This window comes from Dendrobium catenatum, unplaced genomic scaffold (assembly GCF_001605985.2).
Source record: "Dendrobium catenatum unplaced genomic scaffold, ASM160598v2 fragScaff_scaffold_414, whole genome shotgun sequence".
Classification (NCBI taxonomy): domain Eukaryota; kingdom Viridiplantae; phylum Streptophyta; class Magnoliopsida; order Asparagales; family Orchidaceae; genus Dendrobium; species Dendrobium catenatum.
The window spans coordinates 2,333,872-2,351,288 of NW_021318876.1; the positions used below are offsets into that span (position 1 = coordinate 2,333,872).

The 17,417-nt window shown below is 34.3% G+C and overlaps 1 protein-coding gene across 1 annotated transcript; it reads left to right on the forward strand.

Moving 5' to 3' along the window:
• The first annotated feature begins 1,511 nt into the window (after positions 1-1,511).
• LOC110093077 (serine carboxypeptidase 24) lies at positions 1,512-17,186 on the forward strand. The gene is made up of 9 exons (XM_020817843.2): positions 1,512-2,172; positions 8,941-9,048; positions 9,142-9,237; positions 9,501-9,593; positions 12,751-12,836; positions 15,335-15,786; positions 15,891-15,986; positions 16,652-16,757; positions 16,856-17,186. The coding sequence occupies exons 1-9, from the start codon at positions 1,893-1,895 to the stop codon at positions 16,997-16,999; spliced, it is 1,461 nt and encodes a 486-aa protein (XP_020673502.1). The 5' UTR covers positions 1,512-1,892; the 3' UTR covers positions 17,000-17,186.
• Positions 17,187-17,417: the final 231 nt, after the last annotated feature.

Below are 17,417 nucleotides of genomic sequence, written 5' to 3' on the forward strand. Positions count from 1 at the left end.
AAATTATTGCTTGACTTACGCCCGACCACCTTTTATCGTCAGTCTTTCTAACCTCCATCGTCTGACAATGGTCTTTTCGACCTCCGTCGCTTGACAACAATCTTTCTAACCACTGTCGCTCGCCGACTAAGGTTCTTTCGACCTCTGTTGTCAGACTACATTCTTTCCTACATCCGTCGTCTGCCGACTACGATCCTTCTAACCCCCATCACCATATAATAATCTTCTTAACCAATGTCGCCCGCCGACTACAATCCTTAAGACCTCCATTACATGCCAACGGTGATCCTTCTGACCTTCATCGCCCACTTACTACGGTCTTTCCGACCTTTGTGACCTGATAAGGCCTTTTTGACCTTCATCGAATGCTGGTTATGATCTTTCCAACCTCCATCGCCTAACAATAAGCTTTCTGACCTCCGTCGCCAGTCGACTGTGGTCCTTCCGACCACCATTACCCAACAATAATCTTTCTGACCATTATCGCCCGCCGCTATGATCTTTCCGACCTCTGTCATCAAACTACAGTCCTTCCTACCTCTATCACCAGAATACGATCTTTTCGATCTCTGTCGCCTGCCTACTACGGTCCTTCCGACCTCCGTCACCAAACAATGGTCTTTATGATCACTATCACCCTTCTACTATGGTCCTTCTGAGCTCCATCGCCCGACTACGACTCTTCCGACCACCATCACTTGACTACAGTCTTTACGTCCTCTGTTGCCTGCCATCTATGGTCCTGCTGACTAAATGATTTTGTCCATACTGATTCTTCTAATTTGTACTATATAATGCAATCTATATGATGTATATTTGCTACATCAATCTGCCCGGACACCACTTGACATCGAGGGTTCTCCCGAAGTACCTCCCTTCTACTACGTACGGTCTTTCAGACCCTTGTCTTCTACCGATTATGATCATTCCGACCTCCATCACCAGACAACAGTCTTTCTAACCCCGATCTCCTATCAACTATGTTCTTTCGGACCCCTGTATTGTGCCGACTATGGCCCTTCCAACCAAACAAATATGTCTATGTTGATTATTATAACTCCCACCATGTAATGCGCTCTAGATGATGACATACATTTGTGACATCAAGCCAAGGCCTTCTCCCTAAGAATGACCTTATTTGTAATTGATTGCAAATACCAGTTGATTCATTCAAAATGGGTTAGGCTCCGTGGTTTTTCCCCTTTTAAAGAGATTTCCACGTAAAAACTCTAGTGTCTCTTATGAATGCTACACCCTCTATTTTATCTGTGCGCGTGCTGGTATCTTCATAGAATGCTAAGACGTTAAACTTCATATTTCTCTATCATCGTGAATACTCCAGAACTCAATAATAATATATATGAGTTTATCTTTATTCCTCTAAATGTCCCCCAAAAAAATCTTGTGGCTTGTGGACGGAGGCAAATCAAAACCAAAGGTTAAGTGACACAATTCTAAATATCCACACCAACCGCAGGGACCACTCCTATCATCACACTCCCGAAGTAATACAGTAGTCATACATGTTTAGTCAAACACACTCAAAGACTGCAATAGAGAGAGAGAAAGAGAGAGAAGAACAGGAAGATCTATAGCATTCAATTTAGTAGTTAGCACTGAAGCAAGTATAATAGCTAATACAGCTTAGCTACCTCTCACCCACACAAATACCCACGCCAAAATCCTCTCTAATAAATTCCTTCGACTGTTCAGAGAAGGTCCACTTATAGCTCCAGCCATACCTGCAAGCTACCGCTCACTAGGCAGCAACCAGTATCTGATAACCTCAGCAAAATCCCATTCTTCAACGACTACTAAACATATCAGCTCTTAGAGCTTCAGGAAGACAAAGAAAGAAAGACAGCTTTCAAAGAGAGTTGAGTCTTCTTATCATGAGATCCTCAGCCGGAGTACCCTTGCTTCTCTTTCTCTTGTTTCTTCCTCATTGCATCACCTTTCTTCCTCATTTCATCACCTCGGCCGCAGCCGGCATCAATGGGGAAGCTGCATTTGATAGAATAAACGAATTACCTGGTCAGCCTCCGGTGAACTTCGAGCAGTTCTCCGGCTATGTGGTGGTGAATGAGAAGCATGGAAGGGCTCTCTTCTATTGGCTAACTGAGGCAACCATTAATGCTCATGGGAAGCCCCTGGTTCTTTGGCTCAATGGAGGTTAGTTTACTTAATATTTCCTCTCTTCTCCTCTTTCCCTTAATTAGCTTACATATATTAAAAGGCATTTTGTTTTGTGCTATTTTCACTGTTCTAACTTTTGCGAAGGATAGGTTGGCTTGAAAAAGCCTTTTATAATTTTAAATTCCAATTCCTTTTTTTTTTTTTTTTCATTTCATTAAGAAGTTGGTTAAAATTACCAATCGATGCATTTATAATATGGAATTGATGTGAAAGTTATGAAAGTGAATAATTTGACTGGGCTAGTTTTTTTGGTCATAAATGGATTATGCTTTTTATGGCATAAAATAACGGATAATAATCCTATAATTACATTTTTTATTAATTAAAAATTCATAAGATGAGATATGAAAATTTTGGAGTTTATGAAATCATAATTATGTGTTGTTTTTTTTTTTTCATATAGGGAAGTATATATTTCTATTTTCATTTATTAAATAAATTGTGGGGGAAATTATAACTCCATTTGAAATAGTTTTCTTCTTCTTTTTAGAGTATTTTTTTATTACAATTTTAAAAAGTAGTGAAAAAATTGTTTAAAAAAAATATAATAATCTTTTGCTAGAAATGTGATAAAAAAATTTCTTAGTTTTGTTTATAGGCTTTATTTTTTTGTTATTATTTTTTCACTATTTTTTTAAAGTTATATCAAAGAAACTCATAATTTATTTAAATGATTTTTTAAAGAAATATTTAAATAATTTTTCAGTAAATGATTCAAAAATGATAAGAAAGCATTAATGTTAAAATAACTACGACATTAAATGCACACTGCACCAGTTTTATGACTCTGTGAAAAAACCTGCCACGTGTCAGACAAAAGGGCTGCTAATGACTTGGCCTACAGTGGTGCATTTTAGCATCGAAAACATATATTCAGCAAAAATGCGCCCAACATGATAAGTCAAACTTGGGCTTTGAATGCCGGTCAATATTCTGTTCCTGTAAACCATCGGCCATAGTGTTCATAGGTATCCTTTCTTTAAATGCTTAAATAGCTTCCAAGTAAATTAATTAATATTTGTTTTTAATTTCAATGGAACTAATCTACTTCAGTTTATTTTGGAACATTTATATTACAACAACAACAACAACAAGCATTTATCCCACTACGTGGGGTCAGCTACATGAATCCTTTTTCTCCATTGTGTCCTATTAAAAGTCAAATTCTCGTTTAAATCTAATAAAGAAATGTCATTCCTAATATTTTCTAACCAAATCTTTTTAGGTATACCCCTACCTTTCTTAACATAAGTCAAATCTAATACCTCTACTCTCCTAACCAAGTCATCAGAAGGCCGCCGTTTTATGTGATCAAACCATCTAACGCGACTCTCTCTAATCTTATCTTCTACTGGAGCAACTCCAACCTTTTTACGTATATGCTCATTTCGTATCTATCTCTAAGGGTAAAGCCACTCATCCACCTGAGCATTCTCATCTCTGCCACACTTTACTTAGTATTATGCTTCTCTTTTAATGGCCAACATTCGACACCATAAAGCATTGCAGGCCTCACTACCATTCTATAGAATTTTCCCTTAAGTTTGAGGGGTACATTTCTATCACATAACAAGCCTGATGCATTCCTCCATTTCAACCATCCAACTTGAATTCTGCTAATAATATCCCCATCTATTTCACCATCACTCTGAACAATAGATCCAAGATATCTAAAACGTGTACTCTTATGAATGACTTGATCGCCCAAAGTCATAATCCCCTCACTAGGTCTATTACTATTAAAATTACACTCCATATATTCCGTTTTAGATCATTTAAGATAAATTCACACACACAACGCATACAATCAAAAACCTCTTAGATGAAAGCCTAAGCTCTCAACAAATTGATCAAAGTGAGCTATGTAATATGCTTCAGTGATTTCAGTGTTTATACTCAATTACTTGATTCTTTAAAATCAGTTTATTTTATAATATTTTCTTCATAATTATCAGAATTATTCAATAATAAATGAAATTATGAAGGCAAATGATGCAAAATAGTAGAAAAAAATGCTATTAACCTTCTAAAAAAATAGTTTCTCTAGCTCTCTCTCTCTCTCCATCTTATCTTATATAAAGAGTACACTGTAAGTAAAAATTCAAATTCAAAGCTTCAAACTAGCAACCAGTACACAAATTGCGACAAAAGTTAACGCAAAATCTGATTTAGATATAATATATTTTTTCAAAATTGGATGTCTTTGATCGAGCACATGACTTTTATATGTCCATTGGATAGGATGTAATCAACAAGTCAATCAAATTAGTCAGTATTCTATCTCTTATATTTAGGCTCATCTTTTAGGATTAGGATCAGGTGGGGATTATTATAAAATTTTTTGGCACACTCGACAGATTCTAACTATTTTAATTCCATGTCAGTCAAATTAATATACTAATATTTGTCTAACAGCCAAATTATGAATAGCTTTCGTTCCAGCTCTTATCCATTATTCAAATTGGAAGCTCTCTCTCTCTCTCTTTCTTTTAATAGATGCAGCTAGGGGTGTTGACGAGCCAAGCCGGTTTTTTTTTTTTTTTTGGGAACGGGGTATCCACCTACTGCCAGGTCAGCTTGTGAGGGGTTGGGCGGTGTGACTAATCCTCGGCTGACCTAGAAGAGGCACCCATTACAATAACCTCATGGCCCACGTTTATTTGTGCCACACTGAAAAGGCGTTGCCGCTCGAGGGGAATCAAACACGGGTTGAGGGATACTCAACCGTACTCACCCACCAACCAAGCTAAGCAATGGTGGGTGAGTCGGGTTATTGCTTCTCATTTAATTTATGATGAGTTTGAAGTTGAGCTCGAGTTCGCCTTGAGCTCATTTATTGAGCTTGAGCTTGACTCAACTGAACAATATGAGGCTCGATCTCGACTCAAATACTGAAGCTCGAAATTGACTCTTTTTGAAGTTTGGTTTCTTATTTGAACATGGATAAAAAATATTTAATTATACTAATACAAATACAAATGTGTTACACCAAGCCGACAAGTCTAGCTAGGTTAAGCTCATGCTCATATAATTAATGAGCTCCAAGTTAAGTTCAAACTGGATCTCATGACTTTATAAACTTGTCCTACGAGCTCTTTACTGGGCCAAGTTCGAGCTGATTTGACTCACTTACACCCCTAAGTACAATTAACCACACTAATTTTAATGATGTGATTAATATTTATATAATTAAAATAGTAGAATATATATATAACAATAAAGAAAGCAAACACCACTAAACACAATAATGATGATCACATGCATGCAATATTAAAATAAATAGCCTTAATTATTATATTTTTACCATAGCTATCTATCCATCTTTTTACTGAAGGCATTGGATACATGTGACTCAACAAGCTTGCTAGATGATATACAAATGATCTCCTTGCTGGCAAAAAGATCCAAATTCCTTTTCTCTATTTCCTTATCTATTTTATTCTTTATGTTCCCATCGCTGCCATCATCACCACCACCTTGCAAACAAACCAACAGACATAAAAACAAAATAACACAGCCTGCAACTTTTGGTATGTTGTCTCAGTAAAAGGGTGAAAGGGAAGTAAGTGCCATACTGTTCCTCTCTTTGCTCAACCATTTTGTTCTTCTGACTTAGCAGAATTCACAGAGCATGCTTGGTTTCTTACTATTAAAAGTGGTGGAGATTGCTTTTTGTGTGAATGAGTGGGCCTTTTAGCTTTTGGATTTATTTTTTATGATTTCGACTTTTTTTATTAGGGACTTGGGATGCAAATTTTTTTGGTTTGGGATTTGCTATTTTGTTTTTTATAATGGAATCATAATTTTTTTGTACTTGAAACCGGCTTTCTACAATAACTTTCAAGAAAATTACTTTTTTCATAATCATTTTATAACCGCCTTTATAAAAAATTACAGCCACTCCTAATGGACACTTAGACTTCAATTGGGACGACTTTATTACTGCTTTTAAAGCGATTTTTAGTATAAAACTTTTAATTTTATACTAAAAAGTCACTTTATGAAGTAGTAAGAAAGTCTTCCCAAGTGAAGCCTTGGGCTTCATTTGGGACGGGTTTCTTAATACTTCTTAAAACAGTTTTTTAGAACAAAAATTATTTTTTTGTATTAAAAAGCTGTTTTAAGAAGTAATAAGAAAGCCGTCCCAAACGAAGCCTTAATCCTGAACATTTAGGATATCATATTATTGAAGCACAATTATTACATAATATGTACCAAAAATAGGAATAATCTGAATTTGGCATTGCCCTGATCTTATTTGCTTAGACTATAATAAGTACTTTGATTTTTCATGATGCTTATCTACACATAATTACTGTTTTCTAATCATTATTGTCATCTTTTTCAATTCATGTACAATTGAAGTTATAAATACCTGTTTGCCAGTTATCTAAAGTCAGCACTATTTATTGGCTTTTGCATCGCTTTATACTGAAAAGTTGGTGAGATTTCTAAGAAAGCCTCAAGCAGTTTTTGTTGCGAGTTGCTACAGACATTGATCTATATTACTATTATTATTTTATATTTTAATCATTTAGTACATTTAGTAATATTTTAGAAAATAATTTAGAACTGTTGGGTTTTCTTGGAGGATTCTTGGAGAGAAATGGGGGAGAGAGGGAGAGGGGTTGATTTTGGTGAATTTGGAGGTAAATCAAACTAAAGCTTGATTCAATTCTTCTCAAAATTGTATAGAAACTCACACCTCTATTTATAAAACTATCAAACAAGTAAGATAGACCAAAGAAACATAATAATTATAAATGGACCAAAATACAATAATCCCCACCATTGGTCCAATTTTACAAAGATGAGGAAAAAAACACATGTTATCCACAAAGAGCAACCTTGCTAGTTTTCCCTATCGATCAATTACATGCTTTTGCTCCATCTTTTCTCTTTGAAACCCCCGCGCTCGACTGCCCACCTGCAAGAATACTCTTGCGGATCAACCAATAGTCAGTGTGCACAACTACACGCGACATAGCCAATCCTGCGCTCGACCCTGATGCTCCACATGCTTCTGATTGCGACCCAGAATCTTGTAGAGCAGGTCACCAGCCCCCACTTGGCTCCGCCCATGCCCCTCATAGCACTCGTGATCTGAACGTCTAACCACAGTCCTGTGCCAGCACCCAGCGCTCATTCACACGTGTTGGCTTGCGCTTCTGCTGATGAGCCTTCACATGTGCATCTGCCCGAGCCTTCATGTGCTGCCCTGAGTACCGAGGCCTGCTCAGCCTCTTTTGTTGCCCCTCTCGATCGCGACAATAAGCTGCTCCGAGCTTGCCTGCGTGCTGTGCTCACGTGCACTTTGACCAGCTCAAAAAATGTGAGTATGGCTAGCCACTTGCCCAGCCTGGCTCCGCCTGAGACCTCCCGACCGTCTCCTCTCTCTTTTTGGACTACAAGAACCTTCCTCCTTCCTCAAGATCGCCTCGATCAGCCTCTAATACCAGTTTGTGGGTTTTCTTAAACGTTTCTTGGAGAGAAATGGGAGAGAGAGGGAGAGGGGTTGCTTTTGGAGGAAAACCAAAGTAAAATTTTATTCCATTCTCCCTAAAAAATTATAGAAAAGTACACCTCTATTTATAACACTATCAAACATATAAGATAGACCAAAGAAACAAAATTACTATAAATGGACCAAAATGCAACAAGAATTGCACAGTAACGGTGAATAAAAAAAAAATTGGGTTTTATTTGGAGTAGCTTAAAGCGTTGTTTGGAATAGTTTTTTTATTGCTTCCGTGATAAAAAAAATCAGCTAATAATAAAACAATGAGTGTTTCACTGTTTTTTCAAACGGTTGAGTTTACAAAATTGTTTTCTGAAAAATGTTTTAAAATTGTGATTGAGAAATTAGCTTTTAAAAGTAAATAAAGAAAAGCTTAGGCAATTTGAGGCATCTTAAGCTTTTTTATTTTTCACACTTTTTTTTTGGGGGGGGGGAGGGGGTTTAAAATGAGGGCAAAGCCCAAATTCATTCTACTATGTAAAATAAATACAGATTATAAAGAAAATTAAAAATACAACATGTATACCCAACTATATACTAAAAAAAGAAAATAAACTCATATCTACCAAAACCAAAAAGAACCTACAAAGAGTGGGACAAAAAAAATGTTAGGCCAGAACATGGCCAAACAAAAAAAACTCAGGAATTCATTTGGTAACTCAAATATGTTTTGAACCCTTCAAATATGCTTTAGACTCTCCTCTTGGTTGGTAGCCAAAACTCTCAATCATTAGACAAAGATACATTGCATAACATCTTTCTTCAAAATGCATATTATTTTTTTGCTATTATTTTTCTTACCTTAAAAATAGCTTAAAAAACATTTCTAACAAAACATTAGGGCACATTTGAGATGGTTGTAGCTTTTGGCAATGGTGGTTATAAAGCTGTTATGAAGAAAATAACTTTTTTAAATGCAATTATAAAAAAATAGCTTTTTAGCCTAAAAGTTCCTTGAAAGTACAGAAAAAGCAATAGCCAAATAAAAACTATCGTTATGATCTGAAAAGCGAAACTATAAGACAATTGTCCCAAACAAAAGATTGATTTACTAGCTAAAAACATACAGTTTTTAATGTATTTTATTATTTTATTTCTATAAATTTTGTTCCTAACCTGATCATATTTTAATTAGTTAGTCTAAATATTTTTTATTAGAAACTGATGTTAACATTAGAATTTTATTCGAATTTGAGTTTGCTTAATTACTTCAACATCTTGACCAGGGCCTGGTTGCTCTTCAGTGGCCTATGGGGCTTCTGAAGAAATTGGACCGTTTCGGATCAACCAAACCGGTTCAGGACTATACCTCAATAAGTACTCATGGAATAGAGGTAGTTTGCTCATCCGATTAGCTGATAAGAAATTATTTTACTAATTATTTTCATTACACAGAGATTTATTTATTTATTTATTCTAATAAGCAGAGGCAAATATATTATTTCTTGAATCGCCAGTCGGAGTGGGCTTCTCCTACACAAATACGAGCTCCGATCTGAAGAAATCTGGCGATGAGCGAACAGGTATGACTTGCTTAGCATTTTGAAATATTTATGATAAATTTCATTTTTTTCTCAATTTTTTTTTTTAAATAATTGTAATTCTGCATCACTTGTGGGTGTCGAATTTGAGTCATTATTGTGTCGGGACACCGAACGCGTCCATAGACCAATAACAAAGCGACACGTCGCTTGGGTGCTCGGTACCGAGCACTCGGTATTGCTCAGTATTTGTCCCGATTTCCGATTTTTTATATGGACGTAATAACTTTTCATCGAATTTGCAGCTGAGGACTCGCTAATTTTCTTGATCCGGTGGATGGAAAGGTTTCCACAATACAAGCACAGGGAACTCTACATTGCTGGTGAAAGCTATGCTGGTAAGCTTAGGAAAAAAAACTCAAATTTATGAGAGAGGGCCGAAAATGCATGGCTTTCTTATTACTTCATAAAGCATTTTTTTAGTACAAAAATTAAAATTTTTACACAAAAAAATTGATTTAAGAAGCAAAAAGAAAGCCGTCCCAAAAGAAGCTTCAGCTTTCTTACTACTTTTTGAAGTAGTTTTTTAGTACAAAAAATTTATATTTCAGAACAATTTTGTACTAGATAAGCCGCTTTAAAAAAACAGGAAGGCCATGCATGTAGCTATTTTGAATTGAATTGATATGAAATGAACTTATCGTAGTCTGCTACATTATTTATATCTCATTTCTCTATTTTAACCTTTCTCTAGTATATCATCTTTATGTTATCACTTATCAGCCTTAATACATATAATGAAATATAGGTAATCATTGAGAAAATTCTTCACTCCACCAATTACTCTCATCTTATTCAACTAAAGAATGAAAGATACATTGTTCACATGAAAGATCAAATCATGACTTAGAATCTATCTCTCATCAAATCTATAGTTGATGTCATTATCATGGCTACACTCTATTAGACCTTAAAGACACCATCTTGCATCTTTCACACTTTACTCCAGACTCAGACAACCTTCTCAATCCACAATCATACCAAGGCTCACAACAAGTCATTATCAAGAATAATAAATCACTTTTTATCAAAATTCTGGTTAGAGACTTCCACCAACCCCTTCCTCATGTTCCTAACCTCTCATAAAATATCATCTATATTCATTGCCCAACTAATGACAATTCCTTCTCTATTTCCTTTGATTTTGTTGGCTATACAATCATTAACTTGAATATCAATCATATAATTCTTAAGGGATCATGTCACAAAGGCCTCTACTATGGATGATCTCCCCACTATAGCAAGCCTAATTACAACACTCTTGCATTGCTATCAACTCACTCTATGAAGGACTTATGACATCATTGTCTTGACCTCCTAACTTTACATATCATTTCTCTTTTATGTAAACAAACCTTTGAAAAATGCACGGACGTTACAAATCACTCATGTACTTGTCTTTCATCAAAGAGTAATTATATTTTTCTTTTTTCTCTTTAACCTATGGTACATAATCCCTTAAACTAATTTGTTTTGATGTTTGGGGACCCTTCCAGACAATATTTATGGACATATATAAATATTACATTTTATTTATTGACGGCTACTAATACTACTGATGGGTTTATCCCATGATTAACAAATCTAAGACTCTCCATAAAATCATTAATTTTAAATATTTAATTGAAAAATAATAACTATATCATATTAATACTTTTCATATTGATGATGGTGGAGAGCTCATTAACCATAATGGCATTCAACATTAATATAAATGTCCTTACATACCATATCAAAATAGTTTCACCATACGTAAACACTAGCATGTTATTGACATTTCATATACACTTCTATTGGACGCTCATCTTCCTCCCTCATTATTGGTAGATGCCCTCCTCACTGCAGCCTACTTTAATAATCATCCTCCATCTCTTTCCACTAGCTTCATCTCTCTCTAATAACATCTACACCGCACCTATCGTAGCTATTCTCATCTTAAAATTTTTTGTTGTCAATATCTTCCAATTCCTTAGACCATACTCCACAAATAAGCTCCCCCCATGATCCACGCAATGTGTTCATTATCAATGTTTGACACTTATAAAAAAAGGATTATTGTTGTGTTGAACCACTCTCTGACAATATTTATCTCGCCATGTCATCATCAATGAGCATCTTTTTTTCATACCAAAATCCCCAACCCATTCAACAGTCGTGCTCTATAAGTAGTCATTTCTTTACCCTTAACACTAATACCTATAGCAAACATTCCTTCTACACTGCATTCTAATATCATAACAAAGCCCCTCCATTTATTTTTCCACATTCATCTTCCACTCCCTAATCCCTAGCCCAATCCATATCTCTCTCACCTCAACATACTATAACCTAAACCTCTTTGTCAACTCACCAATCACCCAACATTCTAGTCATCACTCACCAATGTCACACATTGTAAACCCAATAAAAACTAGTCATACTCAAGAAAATACATCATCTACCTAACTCATTCTATTTCCAATAGTGATCCAAGCTGCTATATTATGGCAGCCAAAGACTCAAATTGATGACAATCCATGTCCAAAGAACTCGAAGCCCTCCTTTAACAAGGTTAGTAGATGCTCATTTTACTCTTTTGTGATCAAAATATGATTAGTTGCAAATGGCTATAATACCAAGTATAATCCTAATGGCACCACTACTCCGTAGAAAGCTCTCTTAGTCATTCATGGTTACAAACAAACACATGGCATTGACTACATAGCAACCTTTAATCATGCCAACGAAATTCCAACAAGATATTTCTCAGGGTTGCTCTTATTCATGGCTTGCCTATCACTCAACACGATATATCTAAGGCTTTTCTCGATGGTAGGCTTGACAAAAAATTCTATACTATACAACCACCAATCTTCGAAAATTTAACTCGATTAATCATGTCTTACTTCTTTAAACATGCCATCAAGAAAAGCTTTTCTCGGTGGAACCTGACTCCAGTGAACAATTTATGACTTGGATTTAGTTTGATACTAGTTCTATATAAGGTATTCTTACACATAACTAATCTCATTATAATTTCAATGATAGTCAATTCCATCTTTATATAATTTATATTAGAATATCCTAGCATAATTTTTTTTTCCTTGTCTCACTTAACTCCATATAAATTATGCAAGAAGTAAAACTTAATCATGCCTACTAGTTATGCCCATGCAAGTAAGCTAAATAACACACAAATATAATTAACAGATTTAGTTTACAAATTAAAAATTTTCAAACATATAAGAAAATTCATTCATAGTAGTTGATTAAATTGCACTCATGTAGAAATATTAAATATTAGGGATTTGAATTTCCAAAATATTAGTATTACAAAAGTTCTTAATTAATAATGTGATTATATGTGATTAATCTATGTTACAAAATTGATAATCAATAAAGGTTCTTGCACATTTTTTGTTAAATCTTTGCAGTTTAATGTGAAATAGCTAAAGCCTAACGACTTTTTATAATCTTACTTATGTGTAATATATGATATTTTGTTTATATCCTTAGGGCATTATGTTCCTCAGCTGGCAAAAAAAATTAATGACTACAACAAAGCTTCTTCAAAGCCCTTCATCAACCTTCAAGGATTTATCGTGAGTTAAACATATGCCTTTTGTTCCATCCTAGTGAATCTGAACTTGATATATGATATTATCATCCTTAGTTTTTATGTTTCGTTAGTTGAATTCTCTCAATAAGTGCTTATTAGTTCTATTTACCAACTTAGCATGGTTGCTAGTTGTTTCTTGACTTGTCATGTTACACTTTTTGAGTCTATCATTTTCATGAACCTATCCATAAAAATAAAATATAGCTATAAGATCTATTTATTGATGATAGTCCTTCAAAGATGTTGATAGAGATATTCTCCCATCATCTAGTTTGCACACAAAAAAAAGTGTATAATATTTATTTCATGTTGGAAGCTTTAAAATTATCATTGAATCTAAGATTTAAGGCGAGAAACACTATTGTGGTAGTACCTTAAACCTAAATAGTTATTGCTTAAAACTTTGAGGAAGGCTAAGAAAATCCAAACGATAGTTATATAATCATGCATAAAAAGACTACCAACTCATCTAATTTTGAAATCCATAGCACAATGGTTTGCATGCAAACATAAGATAGGTTAGACTATTTGCATTTATGATTTGGGTCTTACAACTTAACCATTGAAGCAAAGCAACATAATTATATAGGCATCAATTTGCATACTTACTGATACAAATTTTTTAAATAGCTTATTCTTAAGGCAAGATTTTCCAAGTTAGAAGTCTTATATATATGATTGATGACATTGCCTCACTATGGAGCTGACTTCTATATTCTCCATTGCTTGCTCTATGGCCTTAACTAATTAAAGAAAAGTTTTACCCCTTGTCCTTCAATCTTGGACCTTTTCATTAATTCTACTTTATTGTAGCCCCTCTCTTATGATCATCTCTATGGATTCTTTTTGCCTACACACACCACATTAGCCATGAATTAATTTCTGGCTTTCTGCGCCAATTTTATGGACTGTAGGAGTTAGGAGATATGCTAACAACTCAGTAAAAATATGCTTGGACAAATAATCACTTAGCTCTCAAGCATCTTTTTGAAACCTGGCCTCTAAGCCACTCAAAGTCTTCTGAACTTAGGCAAATTTCTCAAGCTAGCATGCCAATCTTCTTTGGATTCCTAATAAAATCTTTGTCATCCATTTAGTAGTACCCTTCTCAAATTCAAAGTCTTCTTGGTTTAACCTCCATGCACATTCCCAAGTCATTGATCTTTTTATGTAATGCTTAGAAGTGAATGATGGATGCCATTCAATACCATGCAATGATCTCCTTAATCCTTATATAAGTGGTAGGTAATATATTTACACAAATGTTAGATAATGTTTTGGGTATGGCAAATAAAGATTTGTAGAGAGTTTTTGTAGAAAATTAAGCAATACATACAAAATAAACGTAATGAATTTATACAATAGTTTTTTTTCTACTTTATAATCAAATTTGGTGACAAAATTGTCTACATATCTCGATAATGTCTAACTTAGATTAAATGTTGATATATTATCTTAACATAGTCATTTATATATGACACCACTTCTTAATATTTATTGAACTATTGATTGTGATTTCATACTTTGTTAATGGTAAACTTATCATTCATTATCAACATGCTTAACTAGTTATATTCCTACTTCTTGAACCTAAAATATCATTTTGTTTGTGATGTCTATATATACTTTTGAAACTCTAAATTGATTATAAAAATTATATCAAGAATCACCATTAGTGAATTTAGTAGTTGCTCCCGCTATTTGATTTTATGTACGCAATGTTATCCTAGCTCTAACACATTATCATCATATCACCCTTAGTCATTTTTTAATTATTACTGTAAAATGTTGAGACATCTTTATAGATTTTGTTGCTTGAAAATCAATCTGAATGACTCTTGGCTATGAAATAAGAGACTGTCATGCCAACTTGAACACTTTTAGAAGAATCATACATCTATAATTAGTTAGAGTAGTACCAAAACCATATTTCTATAAAAACTAGTTTTTTTATACATGCTACTTAGGAAAATAGGTCATGTCAGCATTTCATTCTACTAAGTATTTCGTGAATTTTATATCACTAGAGATATTATATATGAATTTGTTTGGATCCATTAGCATTACCAGTTTGGGAGGAAAGTTGTACGGTTTTTTTGAAAGCTAACCAAAAAAGATTAAATTCCTCTTCTATGAAGTTTAAATTAGCTCTATTAAAAATTTAGATATGCCTTTGTTTTACAACTTGTTATACTCCTTTTGCTCTAAATATCTAGAGCAATAGTAGAAGACCCTTCACACTATTCTTACATTGTGATGTCCTCTTTGAAGACTAGGTCATGAACATCATTGAGCAACAGCTTTAAAGACTGACTTGAATTGCTAACTGTTTTCAAAATTCTAGGCCAAATTTTTAGTTATTATGATAATAAACTCAAAGAAGAAACTTCATCATTTTCTGTTTTTTTCATTCACATCCATAAACAATCAGCTGAATTAATCACCATTCCTCTTATCTCCGGCGATCGCCGGCGTTTACAGGTTGGAAACGCTGTCACAGACAACAACTACGACAGTCTCGGCACCGTCACCTACTGGTGGACCCACTCCATGATCTCCGACCGAACCTACCGCTCCATTCTCTCCTCCTGCAATTTCTCCTCCCCTTCCACTTCCCCTCGATGCGACCGCGCCGTCTCTTACGCCATGAACCACGAGTTCGGCGATATTGACCAGTACAGCATTTACACCCCTTCTTGCCCAGCCGCCTCCGCCACCTCGCCTGCAAATGCCTCATCCTCCGCCCGCAGGAGGAAGCCGACGAGGCTGGGGAGAACTGGATTGTTATTTCTTGGTGATGGCCGGCAGCGGCGGCGGAGAGGGTATGATCCTTGCACGGAGATGTATGCTGAGAGGTATTATAATAGGCGGGATGTGCAGGAGGCCATGCACGCTAACATTACAGGAATAGCTTACAAGTGGACTGCTTGCAGGTCAGCTACTTTATTTTGATCATTTCACGAATAAAAATCGCATCAGCAGCTTACGAATTTTGTGTTTTCTTAAAGCTGCTATGTATTGTGGGTTATGGATGCAGTGATGTGCTGATCAAGACTTGGACAGATTCGCAGTTCTCTATGCTACCGACTTACAAGGAGTTGATTGCTGCAGGCCTTCGGATTTGGATCTTCAGGTGAGGGCCGATGAATGATGAAGGTGGAATTTTTTCAATTTAAGTAAATATATTTTTGTATCAATTTTAAGTTTTTTTTAAACTATAAATTAAGAAATTTATTTTTATTATATGCAATATTGATCATATAAAATTCAAATTTTCTATTAATTTGCTATAAAAATACATGGAGAAATTTCAAGTCTAAAGAGTTTTAAACATTTTAATTAATTTAAGATTAATGGAATATATGAGTAATAGCAATAAACTCTTATATTACATTAATTGTAAAATAAATATAAAGTTTTAACTATATTATTATCAAATTTTAATAAAAACATATTTGCCTTTTTTTTTAAATAAAACTTCAAGATTTTTTTTTACATTTTTTTTTATTTGCTATATATTTTTATTAGTTTATTTAAAATTTTTTCACACATATATCACATATGCAAATTTCGAATCCCATATCCATTAATTGATAATCAAAACTCTCAATCAATAGATCAATATGAGCTACATCAGATTTTATTTTTCTTCATTTAGAAATAATAAAGAAAGGTGTTCTATATAAAACAAAAAGTTGTAAATATCAGTCAGAGTATTTTGGTGTTATGTGTAGATAAAAATGATTTTTTTTCAAATATATCTAATTAAATTTATTTATTTTCTAATGAAAATTGCAGTGGAGATACAGATTCAGTAGTCCCAGTTACAGCAACAAGGTTCTCTATCAACCACTTAAATTTAACGGTTCAAATTCCATGGTACCCATGGTATACTGGTAGACAGGTGAGTTATCAATATAAATCCATCATTATTCATATACAGTGACAATATTTTTATAAAAAATTTGATATAAAGACCTTTTTTAATCCTTTTTTGTATAGGTTGGGGGTTGGACAGAGGTTTATGAGGGACTAACATTTGCTACAGTTCGAGGAGCAGGGCATGAGGTTCCAATGTTCAAGCCCAGGCGAGCATTCCAGCTTTTCAAGTCATTTCTGGCAGGAAAACCATTACCAAAATCTTGATTTTTATTGATTACTTTAATAATTAGATGTATTAATCATCAGAATTAAGCCTGGTAGATGAATCAAACAGCAGGAATTATAATTTGATTAATTGTTGAGCGACCAAACTGATCTTACAGTCTTAGTTAGCATTTTATTGAATGATTTGTTGAGGAAAAGAATCAAAAGAAAAGAAAATTCAAGCAAATCTGTGTTGCATAAGTAAATTGTTGATGCTAAGGCTTCGTTTGGGACGTCTTTTTTATTGCTTCTTAAAATAGCTTTTTAGTACAAAAATTAAAATTTTTGCATTTAAAAACTGCTTTAAAAAGCAATAAGAAAGTCATCCCGAACGAAACCTAAGTCGTGTGAACTGCGTATGGTTGATGCAATGGCCTAATTTGTGAGTTGATTTCTATTTATTTGGCATGAACTCATT